This window comes from Salvelinus namaycush, chromosome 20 (genome assembly GCF_016432855.1).
Source record: "Salvelinus namaycush isolate Seneca chromosome 20, SaNama_1.0, whole genome shotgun sequence".
NCBI lineage: Eukaryota > Metazoa > Chordata > Actinopteri > Salmoniformes > Salmonidae > Salvelinus > Salvelinus namaycush.
Genome location: NC_052326.1, coordinates 36,787,436 through 36,813,103, shown reverse-complemented (window position 1 = coordinate 36,813,103; position 25,668 = coordinate 36,787,436). Strand labels below are relative to the sequence as shown.

At 42.7% G+C, this 25,668-nt stretch overlaps 1 protein-coding gene across 2 annotated transcripts; it reads right to left on the bottom strand.

Annotated features, from left to right (window-relative positions):
- Positions 1–667: 667 nt before the first annotated feature.
- On the bottom strand, positions 668–23,545 carry LOC120065308 (eukaryotic translation initiation factor 4E transporter-like). Of its 2 annotated transcripts, none has more exons than XM_039016201.1 (19): positions 23,254–23,545; positions 22,184–22,335; positions 22,021–22,094; positions 21,772–21,896; positions 21,277–21,542; positions 20,824–21,016; positions 20,268–20,461; positions 19,563–19,701; positions 18,993–19,172; positions 18,481–18,791; positions 14,856–14,936; positions 14,491–14,686; positions 14,216–14,322; positions 4,022–4,161; positions 3,765–3,846; positions 3,337–3,463; positions 2,720–3,070; positions 2,085–2,246; positions 668–1,875 (listed from the first exon to the last, which is right to left on the bottom strand). In XM_039016201.1, exons 2-19 carry the CDS (start codon positions 22,274–22,276, stop codon positions 1,646–1,648), a joined length of 3,051 nt encoding a protein of 1,016 aa, XP_038872129.1. In that variant the 5' UTR covers positions 22,277–22,335; positions 23,254–23,545; the 3' UTR covers positions 668–1,645. The 2 variants fall into 2 exon arrangements, with proteins under 2 accessions (XP_038872129.1, XP_038872130.1); XM_039016202.1 differs by having other exon boundaries at positions 20,298–20,461.
- Positions 23,546–25,668: the final 2,123 nt, after the last annotated feature.

The following is a 25,668-nucleotide window of genomic DNA, read 5'->3' as shown; positions in this document are numbered from 1 at the left end:
GAATACTTATTAACAGATTTCTACCGAACCCCTTAAAGGTTTGACCAAAACCGTAAAAAATATATAAAAAAAAAAACCTTGAGCCAGCACCTGTTGCTGACCAGTGTTTTAGTAAGTCAATGACCTTACACGCAACCATTAGGTGAGGCATGCAATGTCTGGGACCAAAGGCTACCGACTGTCCTGCGTGCAGAACAAGAGAAGGTACATACGTTAGAATAAATGGCAAAACATGCTTTAGAAAGAGGTTGAACCCAACCATAGTTGGTGCAAATTGTTTTTATAACCCATTCCATTTTAGTGGACCAAAATATAGAAATGAAAGCCTACTGTTCAAAGTTCAGATGCCTTTGGAGAATTGCACAACCATCTGCATATGCAAATAATAGCCGTGTTATGTTCTGAGTAAGGGAAAGAAAGTGAGAACCGAAACCCAATTTGATAAGATCGAAAAATCCATGTTCATTGTCAGCCCAAAAGCAAAAATGTAAACAAACCATGAAGGACATTCATTAAGACTGGGGAAAATAGCAGTCTTCAGGCACCCGCCAAGATACCCAGTCTTTGCAACTCATTATTCCAAATACACAGCACAATGTCTTGCAGTTTCAAAAGGCACATGTTTTAAGTATTCAATCTTAGTTACAATTCTTACAAAAATAACAAATCAAGTTGTGAATTCTTTATTGAACATTATTTATTCATTCTATTTGTGCTTTTAACTTAATAGCACATTAGCATAAACTGAATCCTTACCAACCCCACAAAAAAAAAAATATATATATATATATAACATGATTCAGAGCAGTGCTTCTTTTCCAGTGACTGAAGGGGGGGGGTGTCAAGAGGGATGCAGTAAAATAAACAAAAAAACACTGTGGGCTCTTTTGAGACATCTTTCGTTAGATCCTCTACCTTTTCAAAGCACATTGGAGAAGAATGTCCGAGGGAAGGGATCTTAGACGAGCAACTGGATAGGATGCAAGGAATCACAGAAAGAAGAACTGAGAGTCAGAGAGCAAAAGGCACAACCAGCACTTCCTGCTCCCCCTGGGGGCTTCCTGTAAGCACCAGCCACCTCTCCAGACAGAGGGCAGGCAGGGACACCGACTGACCCAGCCATAGGGAGGACATCTTTTGAAACGAACACTCAAGATCAACTCCACAATCAAACATGGGTATTGAACTTGCATTAGCCCCTTTCTCGGCGCAGTTCAAATCCATGGGGAAGGTGGGAGATAAAACTACCAGGACATGACAATCCTTGCTTCGCTTGGTAGCTACTCCATCTGACTGTGGCAGTTTTCACTTAAAAATAGCAGGATACAACCTTCCCCTTAACAAGAAAAAAATAAATATGTACAGGAAGAAGAATATCTAATCCCAGTCTGTACAGTTTTGGGCTTAAGTTACTTCATCTTTATTGCAAAAAAATACCCCAAAACAAATAAGCTGCAGAAAAGAAATCTTCCACAACTCATCCTTCCCTTTGAGTTTAGGCCTCAATACTCTACCAGTGACTTCAAGGTTTAAGACAAAACATGGACACGTACTGTTCGTTCTCCAGGATCTGTTAGTCTTAGAAATTAAAGACCACATTTTCATTAACAGGGAGGTGAAGGGATGGGGAAATTTAAGTCTTGCTTTATCCAGAATTCTGGTTGTATGAAACTCCTGAGGGCCCAAACTCGAGTTCGTCTACAGTTATGACTTTAGAAGGCATGGAAGGAAGGGGCTGTTGCAGCACATCTGAGCCAAACCACTTGGCCAGGCCAGCTCCCCCCACGCCAGGAGGGCTACCCACACGTTGCTGGGAGTGGTTTGTCCGATGAGGGCCGTGGTTCTGTAACTGGTGGCCTGGGACTGTTGGATGCACTGAGAGAAAATGAAATTTGTCAGTGAATGCCATGAGGAACATTGGCAAACCCATGTCATAAAGCTAGATACATTAAGTGCCCTCATCTCCCTGCATCTTTTAGACTGTGCATGAACATTAGTACAACATATGCAAAATAGGTTAAAGATGGGGTTGTTGAACTTGTTGAATAATAACAATGACAGACTGAACTGAAAATGTCACTCACTTGGTCTCGGTTGTTGCTGCATGAGCGCTAGTTGCATGGGATTGCTGGCTCTGGGAAGTAAGAGAGGATGTCCCGTTGCTCCTAGGGGGTAGAGGGGTTGTCCGAGTAGGGTAGAGGGCAACCCCTGAAGCTGCGAGAGGTCAACATGTTGTGGAAATATGCCTAGGACGAAGAAAGATTTCAATGAGCACCTCAGCAATCAGTAATTTCCATCCACTTCAGAGTACAAGTAGTATTAGGTTGAAAAATGTATAATTGCTTGAGTACTGTGGATACCAATATCCATGTGAGCTTCCCAGACCCATGTTGCCTAGGGTTAAGAACATAAAATAGATTAATCTGAAATTGTATTACCCACTCAATTTATTTCTCAGATCCCTTATCCAATTTGTTCAATAATTTATCCATAAAAATGTAACAAAATACTTTAAATTATATTTTGGAGATCTGTCCACAGAACCCCGGTAGGACCACACTGAGAACCCCTGGCTTAGCATAGGCAATTAGCGTGTTTGCGCAAACGAGGCACAGAATTACTAATCTTGATCACAAAATAACTAGTTATTTTGTGAACTGTGATTTGTAGATCAGTTCGAAACAAATACAAATGTAATCAAGAGTGGACTAGTACTAACCTGCCTGCATCAGAGCCGGGCCAAGCTGCTGTGGCTGGATGCCCTGGGCCAGCATCCTCTGCAGCACGCTGGGGTGGAGCTGGGGCAGAGCAGGGCGCACCATGGGCACATGTCCATGGGATAGCAGCGGTACTGGGTAGATTGGACGGGGGAAGGGAGAGACAGACCTGGGGGACACCAGGATGGGTGTGTGGTGCCCAGCGGAGCCTGGCCTAGGACGCTCCTGGTGGTCCTTGGCGTACTGGCGAGCCTGGGAGTGGGAGGACAGGGGGGTGGAGCAGGCCTTTACCCCTCCAGACTGAGAACCACTACCATCCATCCCATCCAGGAAGGAGCTGGGAGAGCTACTGTCTGTAACACAGGAGCACAAACACTACATTTGACAAGACAGGAACAGACAAGTGCAGCGACGAGGGCATTCATCCACCTGACTTGAGTACTAGTTCACTACCATGTGTTTATTAATTTTATTTCATGTGCATAAATTACAAGCCCAAAATACACCAGACTAGTTTTAACCGAGAATGCCTTCCCCAAACAATGTCATTACGGACATGCAAACCTAAATTGACAAAACATTTTAAATACATACATGAAAAAGCAGTATGTGAACATACCCTCTTGAGAGTGGCCTTGGGAGTGACCCTCCTTGCTGTCTGGACGACTACCTGGCTCATCTCGACTCTTCTCTTTCGTCTCGTACATCTTACGGATCACAGACGTGGGCACGAAAGATGGCGACAGCTGTACAACAGACAATAACCAGTAGTTACATTACTTTGAGTTATATGAGGGCATTAAAAAAGGTAACATGCAACAAACCACAGTTGGTCAAATTCAGAGTTGTAGTTACAATACTTCAAATTATATATTGTGCATAGGAGGGGAAGAGTTGGACAGCTCAAAATAGCACTTTCCTGAAACCACTATGTGGTTTGATTCAGCGGAGTGATTGAACAGGGTCACATTCATTAGCACACAGGTAAGTCCCCTACCTGTCTGTTTTGTGCCTAATGAATACGACCCAGACAACCTTTCAACATACCATGCTGGTGACAATGTTGCCAGGAGAGTTTCTGCCTGCAGGATGAGGTCCTGGACCAGGGGATCGGTTCATCCTGGTTTGTCTGGAGAACACACACAGTACACAATTGATACTTGAAACAAAGGTTGAAATTACAGGAGGGATCGAAACCCCTATAACAAAATCAAGGGCCCCCCATAATTACTAAAGATGAATGTTGGGCACCCCAAGTCATTGCATAATTCAATCCCTGCTTAAAAGCTACAAGTGAAAGTCACCGGTTGTGTTGGTAGGCCTTGTTCGGAGGCGGTTTGTTGTAACCTGTCTGGAAGGCGTGGTGGGCATGGAGAGCCAGGTCTTGCTGGATGATCAGAGCCTGCCGGTCAGCCTGGTCAACAGCCATGGACAGTGCCCTCATCTGGAGCCAGAGAAGAAAGCATTCATCTACCACCCGTTTTTACACACTCATCTCAAAAGGTTGCAGTTGGCATACCTTCATTGACAATAGCTAGGTTTCCATACAATTTGCGACATATGAAAATTCTGAAATCTGTAAATGTAATACATTTAAATTAAAAATAAATACATTTCCCCACCAGACTGACTTGTGGATAAAAAGCGATGAGTGCCCATAAAGGTACTTACCACTTCATGTAAGTTCAAAAGTTCGAAATGTTTCCATTGCATTTTCAACTCCCGATAGTGGGCACAAAAATGTTGAGTTAAATAGCAAAGGCCCACTCTGGTCTTGGCATGTGCACGCCACCCAACAGCTCGCAGATCTAGTGCAGGTAGACTAGCCTACATGAGTTTATGGATAGGCGCAATCATTTGTCTAAACGGCAGCCAAGGATCAATCATGTCACCAGAATAAGACCCTCAATACTTATCGGGAAGGATCACTCACTGTGAACCTCACAAGTTGGTGAAAGTGCATCATAACATATTTAAATCTGTAGCCTAATAAACTGCATGTTTTCCCAAGTCGTAGTGGGAGAACCACACATGTAAATCCAAATACGTACATAAGTAAACACCCCTTCAAATTAGTGGATTCAGCCATTTCAGCCACACTTGCTGTTGGGTGTATAAAATCGAGCACACCGCCATGCAATCTCCATAGACAAACACTGGCAGTAGAACAGCCTTACGGAAGAGCCTAGTGACTGCAAAGTGGCAGTCATAGGATACCACCTTTCCAACTAGTCAGTTCGTCAAATTTCTGGCCTGCTCGAACTACCCCGGTCAACTGTAAGTGCTGGTATTGTGAAGTAGAAATATCTAGGAGCAATAACGGCTCACAGAACAGGACCACCGAGTGCTGAAGTGCGTAAAAGTTGTCTGTCCTCAGCTGCAACGCTCACTAAAGAGTTCCAAACTGCCCCGAAGCAACTTCAGCACAAGAACTGTTAGTCTGGAGTGTCATGAAGTGGGTTTCTATGGCCAAGCAGCCACACACACACACACAAGTCTAAGCTCGCTTGGCGCATGGTGTCGGCTGGAGTGGTGTAAAGCTCACCGCCATTGGACACTGGGGATGTGGAAACGTGTTCTCTGGGAGTGATGAATCACACTTCACCATTTTGCAGTCCGACGGTCAAATCTGGGTTTTGCTACCGGCCCCAATGCATCGTGCCAACTGTAAAGTTTGGTGGAGCAAGAATAAAGGTCTGGGGCCGTTTTTTCCATGGTTCGGGCTAGGTCCCTTAGTTCCAGTGAAGGGAAATTTAAACGCTACAGCATGACATTCTAGTTGATTCTGTGCTTCCAACTTTGTGGCAACAGTTTGGGGAAGGCCCTTTCATGTTTCCACATGACAATGCCACAGTGCACAAAGACTGGTTCATACAGAAATGGTTCGTCGAGATCGGTGTAGTATAACTTGACTGGCCTGCAAAGCACTAACTAGCCAGCCCAAGGCGGGAAGACAAGCGACAACCTTAGGCCCAAAATAGGCCGAGGGATTCATCACGCTTTGCCTCTTCCTCTGGTACTGTACACGCATACAAGGACTGGACATTTTTCATTAAGAGCTAATGGAAACATGCAACAGCATTACAGTTCAAAGGCATTGTGGAAGTGATATTGGAGGGCCAGTAGGAGGCACTCTTTCCTCTGGTCTAAAAAAAATCCCAATTCCCCAGGGCAGTGATTGGTGACACTGCCCTGTGTAGGGTGCAGTCTTTCGGATGGGACGTTAAACGGGTGTCCTGACTGAGGTCATTAAAGAGCCCATGGCACTTATCGTAAGAGTAGGGGTGTTGTCCTGGCTAAAATAAAAAATAAAGGCTACAGCGTATTATTGAACATGCAACTCCTGTAACAAAGCAGCTAGTCATTTTCAAAAACATTGGCCAAAATGTAATTTATGAAAAACACTGCTCTAAACATAATGCGAGCAGTTGTGAGATTAAAATGTTCGAAACTTTTTTTTTAAAGAAAAAAAAGAGGGGGAATCTAATAGCATCAACTATGATGGGTTGCTAATATGACTAGGATTGTGCCTTCGGCTTCTGGACAATGAAAGAAAGTTTACATAAAAAAAACAGAACAGGAGAGAAATGCTGGTTAATGGCATAATTGCCTACATGTTTCTATGGATGGACTTCCACAAGGATACTTTGAAGTAAGGAAAAATCTCAATTTGAAGGAAAACATTCAGGTTTCAAAAAATTATACTGCCTCAAACTCATTAAAGTGGTGGGTGACGTGCTGATAGTCAATGGGAGGCAGGCTATACCCTATAGACCAGAATGACGAATGGGAGGCGCACTTTAATTACGAGTTGAGCTTGAGAAATAAAAATGGCTCGTTTTAAAATCGTGGCCACCAAAGTTAATTCTATATTCAAATCGCATGTTATTTGTTGAGGAATGACTGGGCTTACAAAGCAGGTTTCACTCCAGTAGCCTACAGACTGAGAAGCTACTCTCGCACTGACAGGTGGTAGGATATTCCATTCCTCAAACTAGGCTCTGTATGCTGTGCAATAAATAAGATGCATGACGACTATAAAACATAAGGCAATTTAAATTCCATTAAAAAGTATGCAAATTACACTAACGTACAGTGCATTCTTTAAGTATTTAGACCCCTTGACTTTTTCCACATCTTATGTTACAGCCATATTCTAAAATGGATTAAATGGTTTCTCACCCTACACACACACAATACCCCATAAACGACAAAGGAAAAACAGGTTGACATTTTTGCACATTTATTAAATATGGAAAACTAAAATGTCACAATAACATAAATATTTATACCCATTGTTCAGTACTTCGTTGAAACAACTTAGCCAATGATTACAGCCTCGAGTATGACGCTACAAGCTTGGCACACCTGTATTTGGGGAGTTCCTCATTCTTCTCCGCAGATCCGCTCATGCTCGGTCTGGTTGGATTGGGAGCAGCAGCCATTTTCTTCTCTCCAGAGATGGTCGGGTTCAAATCTGGGCTCTGGCTGGGCCACTCAAGGACATTGAGAAACTTGTCCCGAAGCCACTCCTGCGTTGGCTCAGCTGTGTGCTTAGGGTGGTTGTCCCGTTGGAAGGTGAACCGTCACCCCAGTCTGGAGGTTCTGAGTGCTCTGGAGCAGGTTGTCATCAAGGATCTGTACTTTGCTCTGTTCATCTTTCCCTCAATCCTGACTAGTCTCCCAGTCCCTGCCACTGAAAAACATCCCCACAGCATGATGCTGCCACCACGCTTCACCATAAGGATGGTGCCAGGTTTCCTCTAGACAGGACACTTGGCATTCAGGCAAAAGAGTTCAATCTTGGTTTCATCAGACCTGAGAATCTTGTTTATGGTCTGAGAGTCTTTATGCAGGCTGTCAAGTGCCTTCTGAGTACTGGCCGCCGTCTGGCCACTCCACCATAAAGGCCTGATTGGTGGAGTGCTGCAGAGATGGTTGTCCTTTTGGAAGGTTCTCCCATCGCCACAGAGGAACTCTGGAGCTCTGTCAGTTTGACCATCAGGTTCTTGGCCACCTCCCTGACCAAGGCCCTTCTCCCCCGATTGCTCAGTTTGGCCAGGCAGCCAGCTCTGGAGTATCTAAACTTCTATTTAAGAATTATGGAGGCCACTGTGTTCTTGGGGACGTTCAATGCTGCAGAAATGTTTTGGTACCATTCCCCAGATCTGGGCCTCTACATAATCCTGTCAGAGCTACAGACAATTCCATCAACTTCATGACTTGGCTTTTGCTCTGACATGCACTGTCAACTGTGGGACCTTATATAGACATGTGCCTTTCCAAATCATGTACAATCAATTGAATTTACCACAGGTGGACTCCAATAAAGTTGTAGCAACATCAAGGATGTTCAATGGAAACAGGATGCACCGGAGCGCAATTTCAAGTTTAATAAATATGCAAACAAATTAAAATAAATGTTTCTGCTTTGTTATTATGGGGTTTTGTGTGTAGACTGATCAAATAATTTAATCAATTTTAGAATAAGATGTAACAAAATGTGGGAAAATCAAGGGCTCTGAACACTAAATGCACAATTTTCAGCGACTAACAGTTAACATCCCTAGGTAGTACAGTTTAAAGTGGCCTGTACGTCTCCAACTGAACAGCATGCTAGCCTGTCCACTTCTAGATATTGAAATCAAGTAACCTACCTGGAAAAGATGCTTGTTTCTCAAAATGAGTTATGCTCATTTTGGTATGCTCATTGCTAGGGCGGTCATGAAATTGTCAGCTGGCTATTGTCATGCAAAAGACTGCCAGTCTCACCGAAATTTACCATTAATTAACAAACACTGTTAGCATCTCCAGGCCGCCATGCATAGAAACCATGACGCGCACCGTCGGAATATTTTTTGTTGTTGAATAAATCAATTCAATATACACCTTCAAAATAAAGCCGTTATTTATTTTAGGCATGTCTAAAGAAACAAGAACATTAATTTCAGAAGAACAGAATGTTATATGCCATAGGCTTGTTAATTTAGCAGACAAGATATACATAAGTCTCATGCCATTATTTAATACAAAGAAAAATATAATTCAACTTACCTGAATAAAATTTGAAGGATACTTTTCCCCCCATTCCGGAGCGAGTGTGCATATGAAGTGGCTAGGTTAAGTGTAAAAGTGATAATTTGAAACAGAGCCTATATGCTAGATAGAGTTATTTGGCTACTTTAGTTGTGAACGATACAATCCTTAGAAATTAAAATATACAATCTTTAGGCTGCATGATAGCCTATAGATGATTTGAGTAGCAAAAAAAGCTTGCACTGTTCTTTGCCTCAGGCTGCACAGTTTATCAAGTAAACATTTTCACCATTCTAAATGGTAATCTTGTATTTAATAAAATGTCAAATAAGTTTAGATTTAGAATGGCCCATTATAAAATGGGAAGGACCAGTGAGGGGGGGGGGGGGCGATCACAAAAAAACACATGCACTCCAATAATGAATGGAAGCCGCTTTCCTGCGGGTTAGTTTCAGGCTACTCCGGTTATTTCACTCCACAGCATCAACCATTACAGGTGATATTCTGCATGCCATTGGCTCTCCAACCCGGTTCCTGCATTTACCCAGTGCTTAATTTGGGAAACTTGTGAAATCTGTTTGCGAACATTGATAGTAACATGGTTTTCACAACAAAACATTTCATTAAACTGTTGACAGGCAGTTCTGCGTGCTGGAGGAAGGAAAGAGATGCACCGATATGAAATTGGGACGTAAGCAATATTTTCCTTGCCAAAAAACAGCGATAATGATAGTAAAAAGTTTAGCAGCCTTTTAGGCATTCTAGTACAGGTAAATAGTTGAAAAACACACCAAAGAGCTATTTTGTAAGCATTTAAGCATGTCCCCTTTACCAGTAAAACATGTTTGTTTTTCACTTACTTGCTGTGCTGTTTCGTTGTTCATTTGTTCAGTCTCAACCAGGATTTCATCATACATGTCAAGCAGTGAAGTTTCAGCTCTGTCTGTCCGTGGCCTCTTCTTTCCATCTGCATCTAATTTCTCATGTAAACCCTGTTTGTCTGCATCGAAGTAGTGGTTCTTGTACCTAGCGTCGAGGATGGTGGTGACACAGTAGAGGCTCAGAGAGAACTCTAGAGTACCTTTCCAAGTTATGCCAACAGACCGTCAGGTTTTGTTGAGCCAGCATTAATGCCATGACAGAGTATCACGTCTGCTGCAGACGCAGTTGAGTTTATTTTGCGAGTCAATTGTTTGAATGGAGCGTGTTCATGTTTCAAACATATCCTCAGCAGCGGTAAGAGACCCAGCACATTCTTGAGAATGCAATACAGCTTTCCTCACTACCAAATCCTTGTTGACCCACTGTGCTGTCGGACTCGGCATGCTCATGGGGCAGACGTCGCTTGTCCAAATGTCAGTCGTGAAGCTAATCGCAGTGACGCCCATAGCAAGTAGCTCATGGATGTGCGTTTCAACAATACTACGCATCTCTGGTAGGGCAACGTTTGAAAAATAGCACCTACTTGGTAGTGTGTACCCGTGCGTGACCAGTCAGCAAAAGCTAACGTCAACCCCGACAGGCGGTTGATTGTCAAGGGCAATGAATTCCATTCTGTTTTAATGGATTTCGCCTTCTCGCTGAAATTCTTACTTCTTCAAATGACCACTCGATCCACACAGCAGACATTGTGGGCTAGGTTAGGAATGCTGTGTTGCACATGGCACAAAAATATAGCGATACGTCATTGTCATATACCTACGTTATATACAGTTGAAGTCGGCAGTTCACATACACTTCGGTTGAGTCATTGAAACTGTTTTTTCAACAACTCCACACATTTTTTGTTAACTATAGTTTTGGCCAGTCGGTTAGGTCATCTACTTGGTGCACGACGAGTAATTTTTCCAACAATTGTTTACAGACAGATTATTTCACTGTATCAATTCCAGTGGGTCAGAAGTTTACATACACCAAGTTGACTGTGCCCTTAAATAGCTTGGAAAATTCCAGAAAATTATGTTACGGCTTAAGAAGCTTCTGATAGGCTAATTGACATCATTTGAGTCACTTGGGGGTGTACCTGTGGATGTATTTCAAGGCCTACCTTCAAACTACGTGGCTCTTTGCTTGACATCACGGGAAAATCAAAAGAAATCAGCCAAGACCTCAGAAAATAAATTGCAGCGCTCCAGAAGTGTGGTTCATCCTTGGGAGCAATTTCCAAACGCCTGAAGGTACCATGTTCATCTGTACAAACAATAGTACGCATGTATAAACACCATGGGACCACGAAGCTGTCATACCACTCAGGAAGGAGACGCATTCTGTCTCCTAGAGATGAACGTACTTTGGTGCAAAGTGCAAATCAACCCAGAACAACAAAAAAGGACCTTGTGAAGATGCTGGAGGAAATAGTTACAAAAGTATCTATATCCACAGTAAAACAAGTCCTATAGCGACAACCTGAAAAACCACTCAGCAAGGAAGAAGCCATTGCTCCAAAACCGTCATAGAAAAGCCACTACGGTTTGCAACTGCACATGGGGACAAAGATAGTACTTTTTGGAGAAATGTCCTCTGATGAAACAAAAATAGAACTGTTTGACCATAATGACCATCATTATGTTTGAAGGAAAAAGGTACGTTTGCAAGCTGAAGAACACCATCCCAAACGTGAAGCACGGTGGTGGCAGCATCATGTTGTGGGGGTACTTTGCTGCAGGAGAGACTGGTACACTTCACAAAATAGGTGGCATCATGAGGATGGAAAATTGTGGATATATTTAAACATCAAGACATCAGTCAGGAAGCGGGTCTTCCTATTGGACAATGACCGTAAGCATACTTCAAAAGTTGTGCCATCACAAAGCCCTGACCTCAATCCCATAGAAAATGTGGGCAGAACTGAAAAAGCTTGAGCGATCAAGGAGGCCTACAAACCTGACTCAGTTACACCAGCTCTGTCAGGAGGAATGGGCCAAAATTCACCCAACTTAGTGGGAAGCTTGTGGAAGGCTACCCAAAACATTTGACCCAAATGAAAAAATTTAAAAAGGCAATGCTACCAAGTACTAATTGAGTGCATGTAAACTTCTTACCCACTGGGAATGTGAAGAAAGAAATAAGTAATTCTCTCCTATTATTCTGACATTTCACATTCTTAAAATAAGTGTTGAACCTAACTGACCAAAGACAGGGAATTTTTACCAGGATTAAATGTCAGGAATTGTGAAAAACTGAGTTTAAATTTATTTGGCTAAGGTCTATGTAAACTTCCGACTTCAACTGTAGGTACACACGGCAGCTTTGACATCAGTTCTGCACTGCGTCGTTAAACTAGACATTGGGCCGAGGTCGGCATTTTTAGCCAATATCGTCCAATTCCGATACATCATGCATCCCTAAAACGCACGGTGGTTAAATATTCTGTAGCAAAAGTTAGTCAGCCTATTAAATAAGAGTACAAATTCACTCTAATTGTAGGCTTAGCTGCCCTGCACAAGCAATGAACCAACAGCGTCGCCTAGGCCTAGAAGTTATCTTCTAGACTCATGGATAGAAAGTTGAGCATAGCATTAGGTAAGCAGTCCATCCAGTACGCATAATGCAGTCTACACGCAAAGGTGAATACTCATATTGAACAAATTAGGATATATGCTAGACCAATGTAACAAAGAAATCTTAAAATCAGTTTATTTTATGTTTTTCTGCCATGTGTAATATGCGGTAGGCTATGTATAATGGCACAATCCTTTTAATTCAGTCTTTTTGGGGGGCTCACAGGCCTATGCATGTGCATAAACTAGTATACTTATGGTTGTTTAGAATGAATCATAGAACACACGGTCCATTTCGTTATGTTAGGCTTCGAAACATCCCCAACGACCATGTTTTCCACTGTTTCAAACTACTGTTAAACTTCTTCGTTCAAATTGATCACAATGAGGGGAGTTCTAAAAGCACATATTGCTTTGATAAGGGTTTCATGCGATTTTCAATTGTATATATGTCAGATGGACTATACAGCCCCGAGTAGCAGGCCATTAGCGAGTTGGGAACTACCAACGTATGTCCAGAGTGCATAAGAGATTACTGTGACTCAATGGTCACGTAGAATTCCTGCGGTCCTGACTCATGACGGCCGATAACACCGTCACCAGCCCTACTCATTGCACATTTATAAAAACAGAATACAGCTAGCACGTAACAGTATGTGGAAAATGCTGCTCGAGTCAAACTGACAGGGATGTGAATCTTTCCATTTTAAGACTATTCGATATGCATCTAGAGCAGGAAAGGCTGGTGGGAGGAGCTATAGGAGGACAGGCTCATTCTAATGGAACTGTGTCAAACATACAGAAGCCACGTTTGACTCCATTTATTCCATTCATTACAAAGAGCTCATCCTCCTACAACTCCACCCACCAGCCTCCGCTGACCTAGATACAAGGGCTCCGATACAGGAACGGTACATTTTAGTCTGAAAGGATTCAGTGCGATTTGAGAACAAATCAATGTGATTAGTTTCAATATACTAAGATGTTGCATAAACACATTCATTTTCTATTCTAAATAAAAATCTGCTGCTGGAGCTCATGAGCTGGAGGAGCTGTCTGTACTGTAGGCCCCTAATCTAGCCACCACACTATCACTTTCAGATGAGGTATTTTCAGATAGAAAGTAATATGAGCAACATAAAAATAAAATTGTAGTGAATTGGCAATTCCCAATGTTTGAATGGATTTTCTGATCGATGCATGCTACATTTAGATCAGTTTGGAGTACGTGCACCGATGCAGTCCAATCTTAAACATTGGAATCTGGAACCGATGCGTAGAGGTGAATAGTTACAGCCCTAGAAACAAAGCATTCGTTTTCTAGAAAAACTGGAGTATTAACGAAAAGGTTAAGTAGGGTATGCTCTCAGTTGAGACATAAAAAAATATTACAGTAAAATATAAATGGCTCAATGTCGTTTCGGTGTCTATGAATAATTCTGTTCGACCAAACCTCAAATTGCAAGTTGAAACTACTTGTCAGATAGGTAGTAAAAGTAGTAATCTTTAATATTTGTTGTTGTGAGTGGCAGAGGGGCTTAGTGTATGTGTGGAAAGGGACACAGTACACAAGGAGACAAGACATGAGAAGTGGAAATAAACGTTCATAACCTTGTAATACAGGCATTTGGAATTTTGCACTAAAACAAATTTAATAAGTCGCCCAGCCCTACTTCAGAAGTGTTACTGTCCCAAAATTAGGCCCGGCACGAAACCAGTATCAAATCATTTTTCCATGACAAAAAGGAAAACAAAGCAGACTTTAGGTCCTATAAAACCTGTTGTATGTAAAATAGTGTCCTATAGCTTTGAAAATAAAATGGATGATAATGTTTGTTTCAAATATTAGGATTGTTAACCTAAAGAAGTTCACTCATTAGTATCAAACAGAGTTTCAAGATACTGGTATCGTCCTGGCCCGACCCATCATTGGGCAATTTGATAGACAAGAGCATCTCTGACCTGTTGCTGCTGTTGTAGGGTGGGTCCATGTCCAGGACCAGGGCTGAAGGATCTATGGATCTCTGGGAACTGCTCCCCCATCATGGGCTGTGGACCAACAGGGTAACCTGAAAACATCACAAGACAAAACAGTCACTCAATCACACACACACTGTAGTTATTAGGCACCAAATGGAAGAAAAGTGCCCTGAAACAGCAGTGGGGGTAGAGACTATCTGAACATTTGTGCCCTAATGAACACAACCTAGTCTTAGCTTCCACAGAGTAATGTCTACCGGCGGGAGGATGCATGCGTCCATGGAAGTAGTCAGGAGAGGGAGCCCTCTGTGGGTAGAGTGGAGGCGAGGGCCCCCTATGCTGTAGCAGGCTGTGTTGAGGACCAGGGTGTGGAGGGGCGTTGGGGCTGCCCAGCAGGCTGTGGAGGAGGGAAGGGGAGCCTCTACAGGGAGGTCCCTGTGCACCCAGAAGCTCCTGTAACAGTTTTACACACTGCTCAGACAGGATCAACACAATCATAACACAAGCGCTAATCAGGGAGTCCTCCATTCCTAAACAAACCAGCCAAACAAAATAATGCCATCCTTTCATGCTACAGCTTACTATCAAAATCCCACATGCAAGCTAGTCCCAAACCACACACCTGGAATATGTTCTTGTGCTGTTGGGCAGGCACTTTGGCTTCAGGCAGGGGCACTACAGCAGGGTTTGAGGGCTGATTGAGCTGTAAATGGGGTGGAAGGTTGTGTAATCAGACAGCCGTCTTGGTAGTGGACACAATTAACCCATCCTACTGGGCATTTTCTGATGCATACATTTTTATTTTATTTATTTCACCTTTATTTAACCAGGTAGGCCAGTTGAGAACAAGTTGTCATTTACAACTGACCTGGCCAAGCTAAAGCAAAGCAGTGCGACAAAAACAACAGAGTTACAAACATACAGTCAATAACACAAATGAAAATAAACAGATTATTCTATGTACAGTGTGTGCAAATGTAGAAGAGTAGGGAGGTAGGCAAATAACTACAATTTAGCATTAATATTGGAGTGATAGATGTGCAAGTAGATACTGGGGTGCAAAAAAGAACAAAGTAAGTAATAATATGGGGATGAGGTAGTCAGGTGTGCAATTTACAGATTGGCTGTGTACAGGTAGTGATCAGTAAGCTGCTCTGACAGCTGATGCTTAAAGTTAGAGGGAGATATGAGTCTCCAGCTTCAGTGATTTTTACAATTCGTTCCAGTCATTTGGCAACAGAGAACTGGAAGGAAAGGCGGCCAAAGGAAGTGTTGGCTTTGGGGATGACCCGTGCAATATACCTGCTGGAGCACGTGCTACAGGTGGGTGTTGCTATGGTGACAGTGAGCTGAGATAAGGCAAACACTTATAGATGACCTGGAGCCAGTGGGTTTGGTGACGGATATGTAGTGAGGGCCAGCCAACGAGAGCATACAGGTCGCAGTGGTGGGTAGTATATTGGTCTTAGGTGGCAAAACAGATGGCACTGTGATAGACTACATCCAATTTGCTGAGTAGAGTGTTGGAGGCTATTTTGTAAATGACATCGCCGAAGTCAAGGATCGGTAGGATGGTATGTTTTACGAGGGTTTGTTTGGCAGCATGAGTGAAGGAGGATTTGTTGCGAAATAGAAAGCCGATTCTAGATTTAATTTTGGATTGGAGATGCTTAATGTGAGTCTGGAAGGAGAGTTTACAGTCTATCCAGACACCTAGGTATTTGTAGTTGTCCACATATTCTAAGTCAGAACCATCCAGAGTAGTGATGCTAGTCGGGAGGGAGGGTGAAGAGCACGCATTTAACTTGACTAGCATTTAAGAGCAGTTGGAGGCGACAGAAGGAGTGTTATGGCATTGAAGCTCGTTTGGAGGTTTGTTAGTGTCCAAAGAGGGGCCAGACGTATACAGAATGGTGTCGTCTGCATAGAGGTGGATCAGAGAATCACCAGCAGCAAGAGACATCGTTGATATATACAGAGAAGTCGACCCGAGAATTGAACACTGTGGCACCCCCATAGAGACTGCCAGAGGCCCGGACAACAGGCCCTCCGATTTGACACACTGAACTCTGAGAAGTAGTTGGTGAACCAGGCGAGGCAGTCATTTGAGAAGCCAACATATGCTTTGGTTAACAAACGTGTTACACATCCCTTTTTTACAACGTCAAAATACTAGAAATTACTGAGGTCATCCAATGGAAAACATAGATTGTTATGTACAAGACATTATGGGTGGGTTGCACCAACATGGTTAAAATTAATCTAGGATTTGAGCTAATCTAGGTTTATAATTAGAGATGTGTTGCACCACCTCAATTTAAATCTGGATCAGTAAATCTATGACTAACGGTTTTAAACTATGATTAGTGACATGTTACACCAATATGAGGTATTTCGTGAGTTTAAACGGAGTAGCTAGCCAACTTGCAAAATGAGGCCACAAAGTTCCTGTTCCTTGATAAAATAATCACAATGTAACGTCAGAACTACTGCAACTATTGTAAAAGGTTCTCATGGGTTGGCTGATATGAAATAAAATCTGTTATTTGCCAGTACTAGAAAGAAAAGTAATTTGTTAGCTACTGTAGCTAGCGGGTTTATAAACCAAGCTAGCGTACAATATTTATTGTCATTACTTAACGCTATTTAGCTATTTATTTGTCCGCTAGCCACCTGATCATGGCAAGTCAGTTCAAATTTCTCCACTTATGAAAAAAATTAAAATATCACCGGAGCTGGAGGAATTTAGTAACGTACTGGAGGATAAAAAGACAGACAACACGACTGGCAAAAAGTAGTAAGACACCTGGGACATTTATTGCGACAAATGTAAATGGATTGACACGGACTAAAGGGAAGAGGGAACCAAATCAAATTGTGGTGGAAAAAAAGCAAAAGCCAAAAAGGATGTGGCAAAGGCGGGGGCTATTTCTGACCGAAGCCAGAGGGGGGCCTCCGTCCAAGGGAATTGATCCTATCACCCAGAAGATATGCGAGATGATTCCCCAGCAGTTTTCCCCTCTCCATAACCCCTATGATGGACAATTTGACCCACCAATATTTAGTAAGCATAAATAACTGGTAAATATCAATGCACGTTAAAACTAACATTAATGCTACTTCACTAATATGTTACCGTTATCAGGCCCGTTACAGCATGTTGCATAACATCATTCGTACCAAGGCTGGGCATATCATAAAACCCAATTCAACTGTTGTACAAAATGGGCACATAAATAGCCCACAGAATAACGAGTCAATTATCCTAAAATGCAACGGGATTCAACTGGTCTCTATTCTCTGAGGAACTCTTTTTAGTCTCTACACAGTTGATATGCTGCAATTTTATCAGTTAAACCATCTCAAGTGGCAGTTCAGAAATAATCTCCAATCTAAGTTTCTATTTTTTTTTTTTTTTTTCATTGACCAACAGGCTAAAAATGTATCTAGGTTTAAAGTGAAAATTTAACTTAGATTAGAGGAAGGATTTAATTGTGGTGCAACAAGATTAATAGCTAAAACTTGTTTTAACCCAGTTTAATAGTTATTCCATGTTGGTGCAACCCACCCTATAACATCTTTTTGACATGACAATTCTAACATTAGTCACGGCAGATTAACCTATTTGCTACAAAAAGCAACAATTGATAGTCCGATCTGAACATTTTCCCATTGGGATGGAGAAGAGCAAAATATGGCTCAGCCAGAGGCAATGAAAGTCCTGAATGTAGATATACCTCCATGTCCATAGATTAAAGTAACAGACATTCACCAGGGCACAAAACCACACACACGTAACAGGACAATGATAATCCAGTCAAATTTGATATGAAGGATAATGTTAAGGGTTAATGTAAAGAAAATATGTATGCAATCCTTTGATTGTCATGTTAGTGCATAGAGGTTCAGGTGAATCCAGAACGCCCCTCGAAAGAGGAAGTCTTCGAACTTCCCTATACAAATTTATACCCATCACTGTTCCAGACATACCGACTTTGGTGGTTTGATTTAATGGTTAGGATGTTAGCTTTCATGCATCACTTGCTTTTGAAAACCTACATGTAGCACTTACATGGGCTGTAAAAGGCCACACACAGCAAAACATACGTGGGTCAGTTTACCATACTCTAGGTTACCTGAAGCAGCTCAAAGCAGTCAAGGCTTAAACATCCAGCTTGACCTGAGAGGCAGCATGCCAACAGGACAGTCAGTGCTTTTTAAAGATTAGCCGAGAGTAGCACACTTACGTTGCTGTTCACCTGGTTTTCTTTGGGGTGGCTGGGCAGTGTTCCACTTGCCTTCATGCTGCTGACCAACTTGTTGAAGGCGGCCATGTCAGGGTCTCTGGCCCGTGAACACGGGGGCCCTGCACTGGGGCCTACACCGCCTGTTAGAGCCTGCTCCAGGTGCTCAGCCATGAAGGGTGTGCCACTGCTGGTGCTGCCTCCCTGTTGCTGGTGGGCCTTTCGAGGCATCTGGTGGTGCAGCTCAGAGCCCACTTTCAGCCCCTTCAGGCCCCCCTCTACCTCCTCCAAAGAGAGAACTACGCCCGAGTGAGCTGGGGGACAAGGCAGAAGGGCAATGTAAACATGCACATCATACCAATGCACCAAAACCTACAAACCATTACTCTCGTCATAAATGCTGAACTAGCCACATGACCTAACCATTTTTTACAAGACAAATTTTGTAGTAGACTTGCAGCTGATGTAGTTGACATGGTGGAATTTAGGTAGTGGTTATGTAAAGGATGACTCACTGCTCTGCTGTAGCCGTTGCTTGTTAACATTGAGGCTGGAGAGGAGGGGTTTCAAGTCTATCTTGGCCTTGTGTAACAGCTCCAGGATGTCCACCTTGTCCCTACGCTCCACTGACTGGATGGGGGTGAAGTAGGGGACAGGGCCCCCCTGGCTAGGGGACGTACAGCGGGGGTCCAGCCCTGAGGGAGGGGTAAACCAATAATTTCCCAAATTTTGACAACAGGGTGCAGTTTCCTGGACAAATTACATTTATTTGTGTTTATTTCAGGGCTAGGCTTAATCTGTGGCCAGAACAAATGTGTGTTAGTCCTCAATATGTAAAAAAAGTAATACATTTCATATTGTTATTCAATTATGTTTCTATAATAAAAATTGAACAGAAGGCATAACTAAGAGAACCATGAAGTTTCCCCCCCTCCCCGGGGATGAATTCTAGATGTTCTTGCCTGGTCCCAGATCAGTTTGTGCAGTCTTGCCAACTCCTATGTCATTGTCATGCCAATGACCACAGGAGTCGGCAATACAGCAAACAGATCTGGGACCAGGTTAGACGTGTGACCCTTCCTTACCGGCCAGTCTCTCCAGCTCCTCGTGGGGGGTGGAGCGCAGGCTGGAGGAGCGGCTGCCTGAAGGACTCAGGTTACTGGAGAACCACCGGCTGAAACGGCTGGCCGACACAGGGCCCTCACCCAGAACATCCTCTATCATCTGCAACATAGGGACAGAGGCCGGTCAGAGGCAAGCTGGTAGTCCAGAGTGACAGACTGCTAAAGGGTGGGTGGGTGTGACACTTACATTTAGGGCTCTGTCCATGTCCCCACTTGAACTTTTTGTCAGTAGTATACCCTTCATTCATTGAATCTGTGCTTTATTTCCCTATCCTATATCTATAAAATAGGGAAATGAGCTTCCTTTGCTAATAATTTGCAAGGTATTCTAATAAGTGACGTAATAAACTGGAACACATGGGCATACATTTGCATTAGACTGAACCCTAACAAAACCACCACACTGGAGGAAAAACCGGTTGGGTCCCTCACAACAACCTTTCACTGCAAAAAAATATGTTAGAAAGTACAATGTCCTTGACAGGATGACAATGCCACCATCATCCATCCAAACAGACAAAGGAAAGTCCCAAGTGATAAAGCCATGAAACTACTAACCTCCAGTGTATGAGAAGACCATGTGTAGCCAACTACAGACCAATGCATGGTACATTTAGAGTTGATGTATAACACACAGTGCACACCTTATAGCCCCCAAACACACACCTTAAACATGCAGTGCTGCCCAGGACTTACAGAGGCCAGTCCTGGCATGGTCTTCTCCAGGTTGAAGAACTCATTGAAGTCAAAGTCTCCTGATGTCTGCTCTGGTAGGACCTCTGGGTGAGGGACCTCCTGGTCTGCTGTAGAGTGAGAATCTCTCACGACTTGCTCCTCTGCTAGCCCACCGTTACATTCCACTGTTGAACACATTAATGCAAACACGACAATGAATAAACACATAGCAAACAGACCATAAGGGTAGCTTGCTGGTTTAAGATAATCTGATAGCTGAATGGCTACTGAAGTTAGACAATTACATTGATGAAAACTACAATATTAAACCTGACGTACAACCGAAAATTAAAAAAAAAAAGAAAGTTGCATCAGATATCACCCACTACACATGCTTTTTAAAGTAAACAGTTCTTTAAAAAAAAATGTTTTACTCAAACCACCCGCACGCCAGATATGTTTGACACCCTTGCTGTAAACAGACAACCTTTTTGGGGAACACCAACTCCCATGATCTCCAATGGTGATATGATGCAGCACGACTTGCCTTCTCTCACGGCGTCTGTCCTCTTCCTGGAGCGTTTGGGTCTGCGCTTGTCCTCCTCCAGGATCTTGTCATCAAAGCCAATGAGCTCAATGGTCTCTGATTGGCTGGTTGGGCCCCCTGAGAACCACTCCGGCTCCTCCTCCAGGTCATTCCTTCTCCTCTCACTGAACACACGCTTGTCCCCAAAGTCACGCTGCAGGAAAGGGAAGAACTGGTATACGCCAAATCTAACAAGCTGCTAAATACCATGGGAAATCTTTAAAGAGAGCAAAGAGTGGAATGTGTACACAGCTCCTGACGATTGTCATTTAGATTTATTACTGCAGGAAGTAAGCCTCCCATTGAGGCACAAGAAATAACCATTTTGTGTATCGGTACATACAGATAACTATTTGTCCCTTTAGGGTCATTCTGTTTGAATTGAATGCAGATCAGGAAGCAGCAGACACTAACCCTGAACCTCTTATCCTTGAAGTCTCGCTCCTTCTCCACGCGGGGTTCCCTCTCCCTTTCGAACCCTCGGGCCGCCATGATGCGCCCACTGCCGATGCGCCGCGCCACACCCAGCCGGAGACTATCATTCTCCTTATTCTCCAGGGGGCTAACAGGGCGGCGGGTGGGTGCAGGCAAAGCGTTGCCAACGCACCCCCCTCCGAAGCTACGACGCTGTGGGCTGAGCACCACATCCAGGTCATCCTCCTTTAGTCGCTCACGGGGATCTGAGAACAGTGTTACAAAAAAAACAGTTAGCATTCAACATTAACACTAATGCTTCATGGCTTATTCTACAAAGAATAGTAAGAGTAAGCAAGGTGGCATGTCTAAGGACAGCTGTACAAATTTGAGCTCAAATTCCCTCAAACCCTTATGGAGTATGTTTTAAATATGTGTATGTCACAGTCATTTGAATATCAGCTATGAAAATGATATACTACATTACTCATTTACCTGCAATTCTACGTTTCAGAGGGATCCTATCATCCACAAAGTCCTTATATCCATCCACAGGAGAGTTGCACTCCGAGGTGGGGTACAGCGAAGCATGCCACTTCTCAGGGTCCCACACACCATCACTGGACACCCCCCACCACAAAAAAACAACAGTTAAACCAGAGGGAACAACTCAACAGTTGGCATAGAACGACAAGTGTTGTGTGTCAAATTATTCCAAAGTGTGACAATCTAAGAAACACTCACCTGTCAAATTTTTCCAAAAGACAGTCTGGCCTTTCATTAGAGATTGGGAAATATTTTATCTCCAAAAGCTCCTCCTGTAAGAAGACAAATTATGTTTACTCACAAAGTTGTGCTGCTAGGTGCGCAGCTATCCATTTATATTAGCCATGCATCGCCAAAATACCTTGGTATATCTGTAAGGGGATGGGCCAGTTGATTCCTTGACCACCTCGGTGTCACCGTTCTCCTGCACCTCTACACAAGCACCCCTTTCCATGACTCCGTCGGGGAGCCAAACCAATATATAACTTCTGTTTTAAGATCTTAGTAGTATACCTGTTAAAGAATAACATTTTGTTATGAAATAACCCATACAGGCCTACTATATCTACCAAAAGATAAAAATCGGAATATTCAAACACCATTCTGGCATTATTTTAAATGTAGGTTGCGTAGTAATTACAAGAAAATAGTAAATATCAACATGCAAAGAACAAGCCTATTTCACTACTAGCTACATTCGAGAAATACATCGTCTTTCTTGGAGTTAAACGCAGACAAGACGAAATTGCAAAACTAAACTGGTCTGGCAACAAGTCATCCATCCATACCTGAGCGGCATAGCGAAGTGACGATTAACGTTACCAAGTTAGCTAATGATGGCAATTAGGTAGCCAACTAACGTTCGCATACTAGGAAATTGGCGATCATTAGCTAGCAAGCTAAATAATTGAAAGTTAACACGCAGTCAATCAACTGGAAGTAACGTTATCCATCTAAATTACTAAGAGTCAGGCAAATGTAAGCTGACTCACTAAAATGTGTAACTACCGTTAGCTAGCTAATTGAAAGGTGCACTGGCAGATGATATGAATACGCTGATACTCAGACAACCGGCGTCAAATATTCGATGAATGGCTAACAATTGGCTAAACGTTAACTAGCTACCTATCTAGTTTAAAGTTACACGACCGTTGGCGTCGTGTTTGGTTTACTTGGTAGCTAACTAACGTTATGTAGTTGGCCAACTAGTTAGCATACTTAGAGCCCAAAACTTTGTTTAGTTGACCAAGCTAGCCTGAACGCCGACTTGTTGTGGGATAATTTGATAGCCAAGTTACCCAACTAAAGCGTTAGTCTCAAATTCAATTGATAAATGCCGAGCACAGTCAAGTAACGTTAACAAACCCACCAACATAATTCACTCTTAATAAAGTTGCAGATACTTATATGTAAAGGTACCCATTCACTTACAATTCTGTTCAGAAAACGTATGAAGCCAAAAGATGTTAGCTAGCTAACCTAGCTCTACGGCTAGTTAGCCAGCTAGGGATAAAGCCTTCCAATAAGTGCACTTTTTCTTACAATTAACTAGGGTAGTTTTGTCAGCAAAGAGCCAACGCCCGTGATATTTCTACGAACACAAATCCAAAAGTTTACTGGCGTCTTATATTGTCGAAGTAAACTTGTCTTCGGTATATGTTTCGTCGTAGCAGCGAATTTACGTTCATCACCGCTTAGTTCGGAACGAGTTCTTCGTAGGCTTGATTATATAGTGCCCATCACTAATGCCTTGCTCAACTATTTCGAAATATAATAAATAATTTCTTAAAACCATTACTGTCTTTGACTATGTCTATTTTGGCTATGAAAAGAATGTATATGTATTTAGATAAAATATAAACGGCTGCTTGTCTTTTATGAGTGAGTCATTTCATATCAGGCATTCTGTATGGTCAGCTAATTGTTATCATTCCAAAGCAGAGCGATGAAAGCTGATCATTTTCACACTTTCAATGCTTTTTTTTAAAACAACTAGCCCTTTCCTTGATTGCTAATTTGACATGTAGGCCTGGCCAACCAAAGGGTACTCAACACATCCACATTTTTATTTCTTAGTAAATTATACCAGTACCCTGTCATGTTAAGGCAAGATTATCTGTGCTTTACAGTACCCTGAACTGAACGTACGTGTTTTGTTTATATGGTCATTGTTGGTTTGCACAGAGTAAGTTTGTAAGACAGCACGCCGTCACTTAATAACAAGGGTGCCACCATAAAGATCAGCATCTTTATTTATTTTAAAGGGTATGACAGAAGCACCAAACGTTTTGTTAAAAATTAATGAACTTGATCCCACAAAGCTGGCCTACTTCAACATGATGTCTGTAAAACTCGCTCATCCCACTGGTTTCAACTTCACCTCTACGGAAGAAGAAACTTCATGATTGGACGGACAATGAGCCTCAACTGATGAAAGGGTGTGCGTGGTGCAACTGCAAAATATACACAGCTGAGAAAACCGCAAGAATAAGCATGAACAAAGGCCGTGACCTCGGCGATTTCCCTTCAAAACAAAAGTCCCGCAATGAATATGGTAATTTTTTTTATAGAAATGGTCAAATGTTATTAGGAAATGTTAGCAGACTTAGAATTTTGTTTAACAATATAAAAAAAGTGAAATGAGCTTGAATGCAGTATGTTCTTCATATTGGACATACATAATTGCCTGAACGTTGTGTCGCAGTAAAGGGGGCGGGGCGTCCATTCTACTCAGGAGCATTTCGAGTTTCCAAATCCACAGTTTACACCCCAATGAGTGTCGCTTCTCATTTTGCGGCACTTAAAGAGTGGCCAATCAGCTTAATTCTATAGTGTTTTTCATATTGGTTATACAGTGCATTCAGAGCTCTTCACTTTTTCCACATTTTGTTACGTTACAGCCTTACTCTATGGATTAAATTAAATTGTTTCCCCCCCATCAATCTACACACAATACCCCATAATGACAAAGCAAAAACTGTTTTTTTTTTTTTTTTTTTTTTTGCAAATGCATAAAACATTTAAAACTGAAATATCACATTTACATAAGTATGCCGACCCTTTACTCAGTACTTTGTTGAAGCACCTTTGACAGTGATTACAGCCTCTAGTCTTCTTGGGTATGACGCTACAAGCTTGGCACGCATGAGTTTCTCCCATTCTTCTCTGCAGATCCTCTCAAACTCTGTCAGGTTGGATGGGGAGCGTCGCTGCACATTTTTTCAGGTCTTTCCAGAGATGTTCGATCGGGTTCAAGTCCGGGCCACTCCGGGACATTCAGAGACTTGTCCCGAGGCCACTCCTGCGTTGTCTTGGCTGTGTGCTTAGGGTCATTGTCCTGTTGGAAGGTGAACCTTCACCCCAGTCTGAAGTCCTGAGTGCTCTGGCGCAGGTCTTCATCAAGGATCTCTCTGTACTTTGCTCCATTCATCTTTCCCTCAATCCTAACTAGTCTCTCAGTCCCTGAGAAAACATCCCCACAGCATGATGCTCCCACCATGATTCACCATCGGGTTCTTGGTCCTCTCCCTGACCGAGGCCCTTCTCCCTCGAGTTCTTGGTTCCAAACTTGGTGGTTCCAAACTTCATCAATTTAAGAATGATGGAAGCCACTGTGTTCTTGGGGACCTTCAATGCTGCAGACAATTTTTGGTACCCTTTCCCAGATATGTGCCTCGACACAATCCTGTCTCGGAGCTCTAAGGACAATTCCTTCGACCTCATGACATGGTTTTTGCTCTGACATGCACTGTCAACTGTAGGACCTTATATAGACAGGTGTGTGCGTTTCAAAATCATGTCCAATTAATTTAATTTACCACAGGTGGACTTTAATCAAGTGGTAGA

Coding starts and splice junctions, on each gene's coding strand:
- LOC120065308 (XM_039016201.1), bottom strand. CDS start 22,276: ATGGAAAGGGGTGCTTGTGTAGAGGTGCAGGAGAACGGTGACACCGAG. Junction 20,462..20,823: donor GACAGACGCCGTGAGAGAAG/GCAAGTCGTGCT, acceptor TGTGTTCAACAG/TGGAATGTAACGGTGGGCTA. Junction 1,876..2,084: donor GCAGCAACAACCGAGACCAA/GTGAGTGACATT, acceptor ATTTTCTCTCAG/TGCATCCAACAGTCCCAGGC.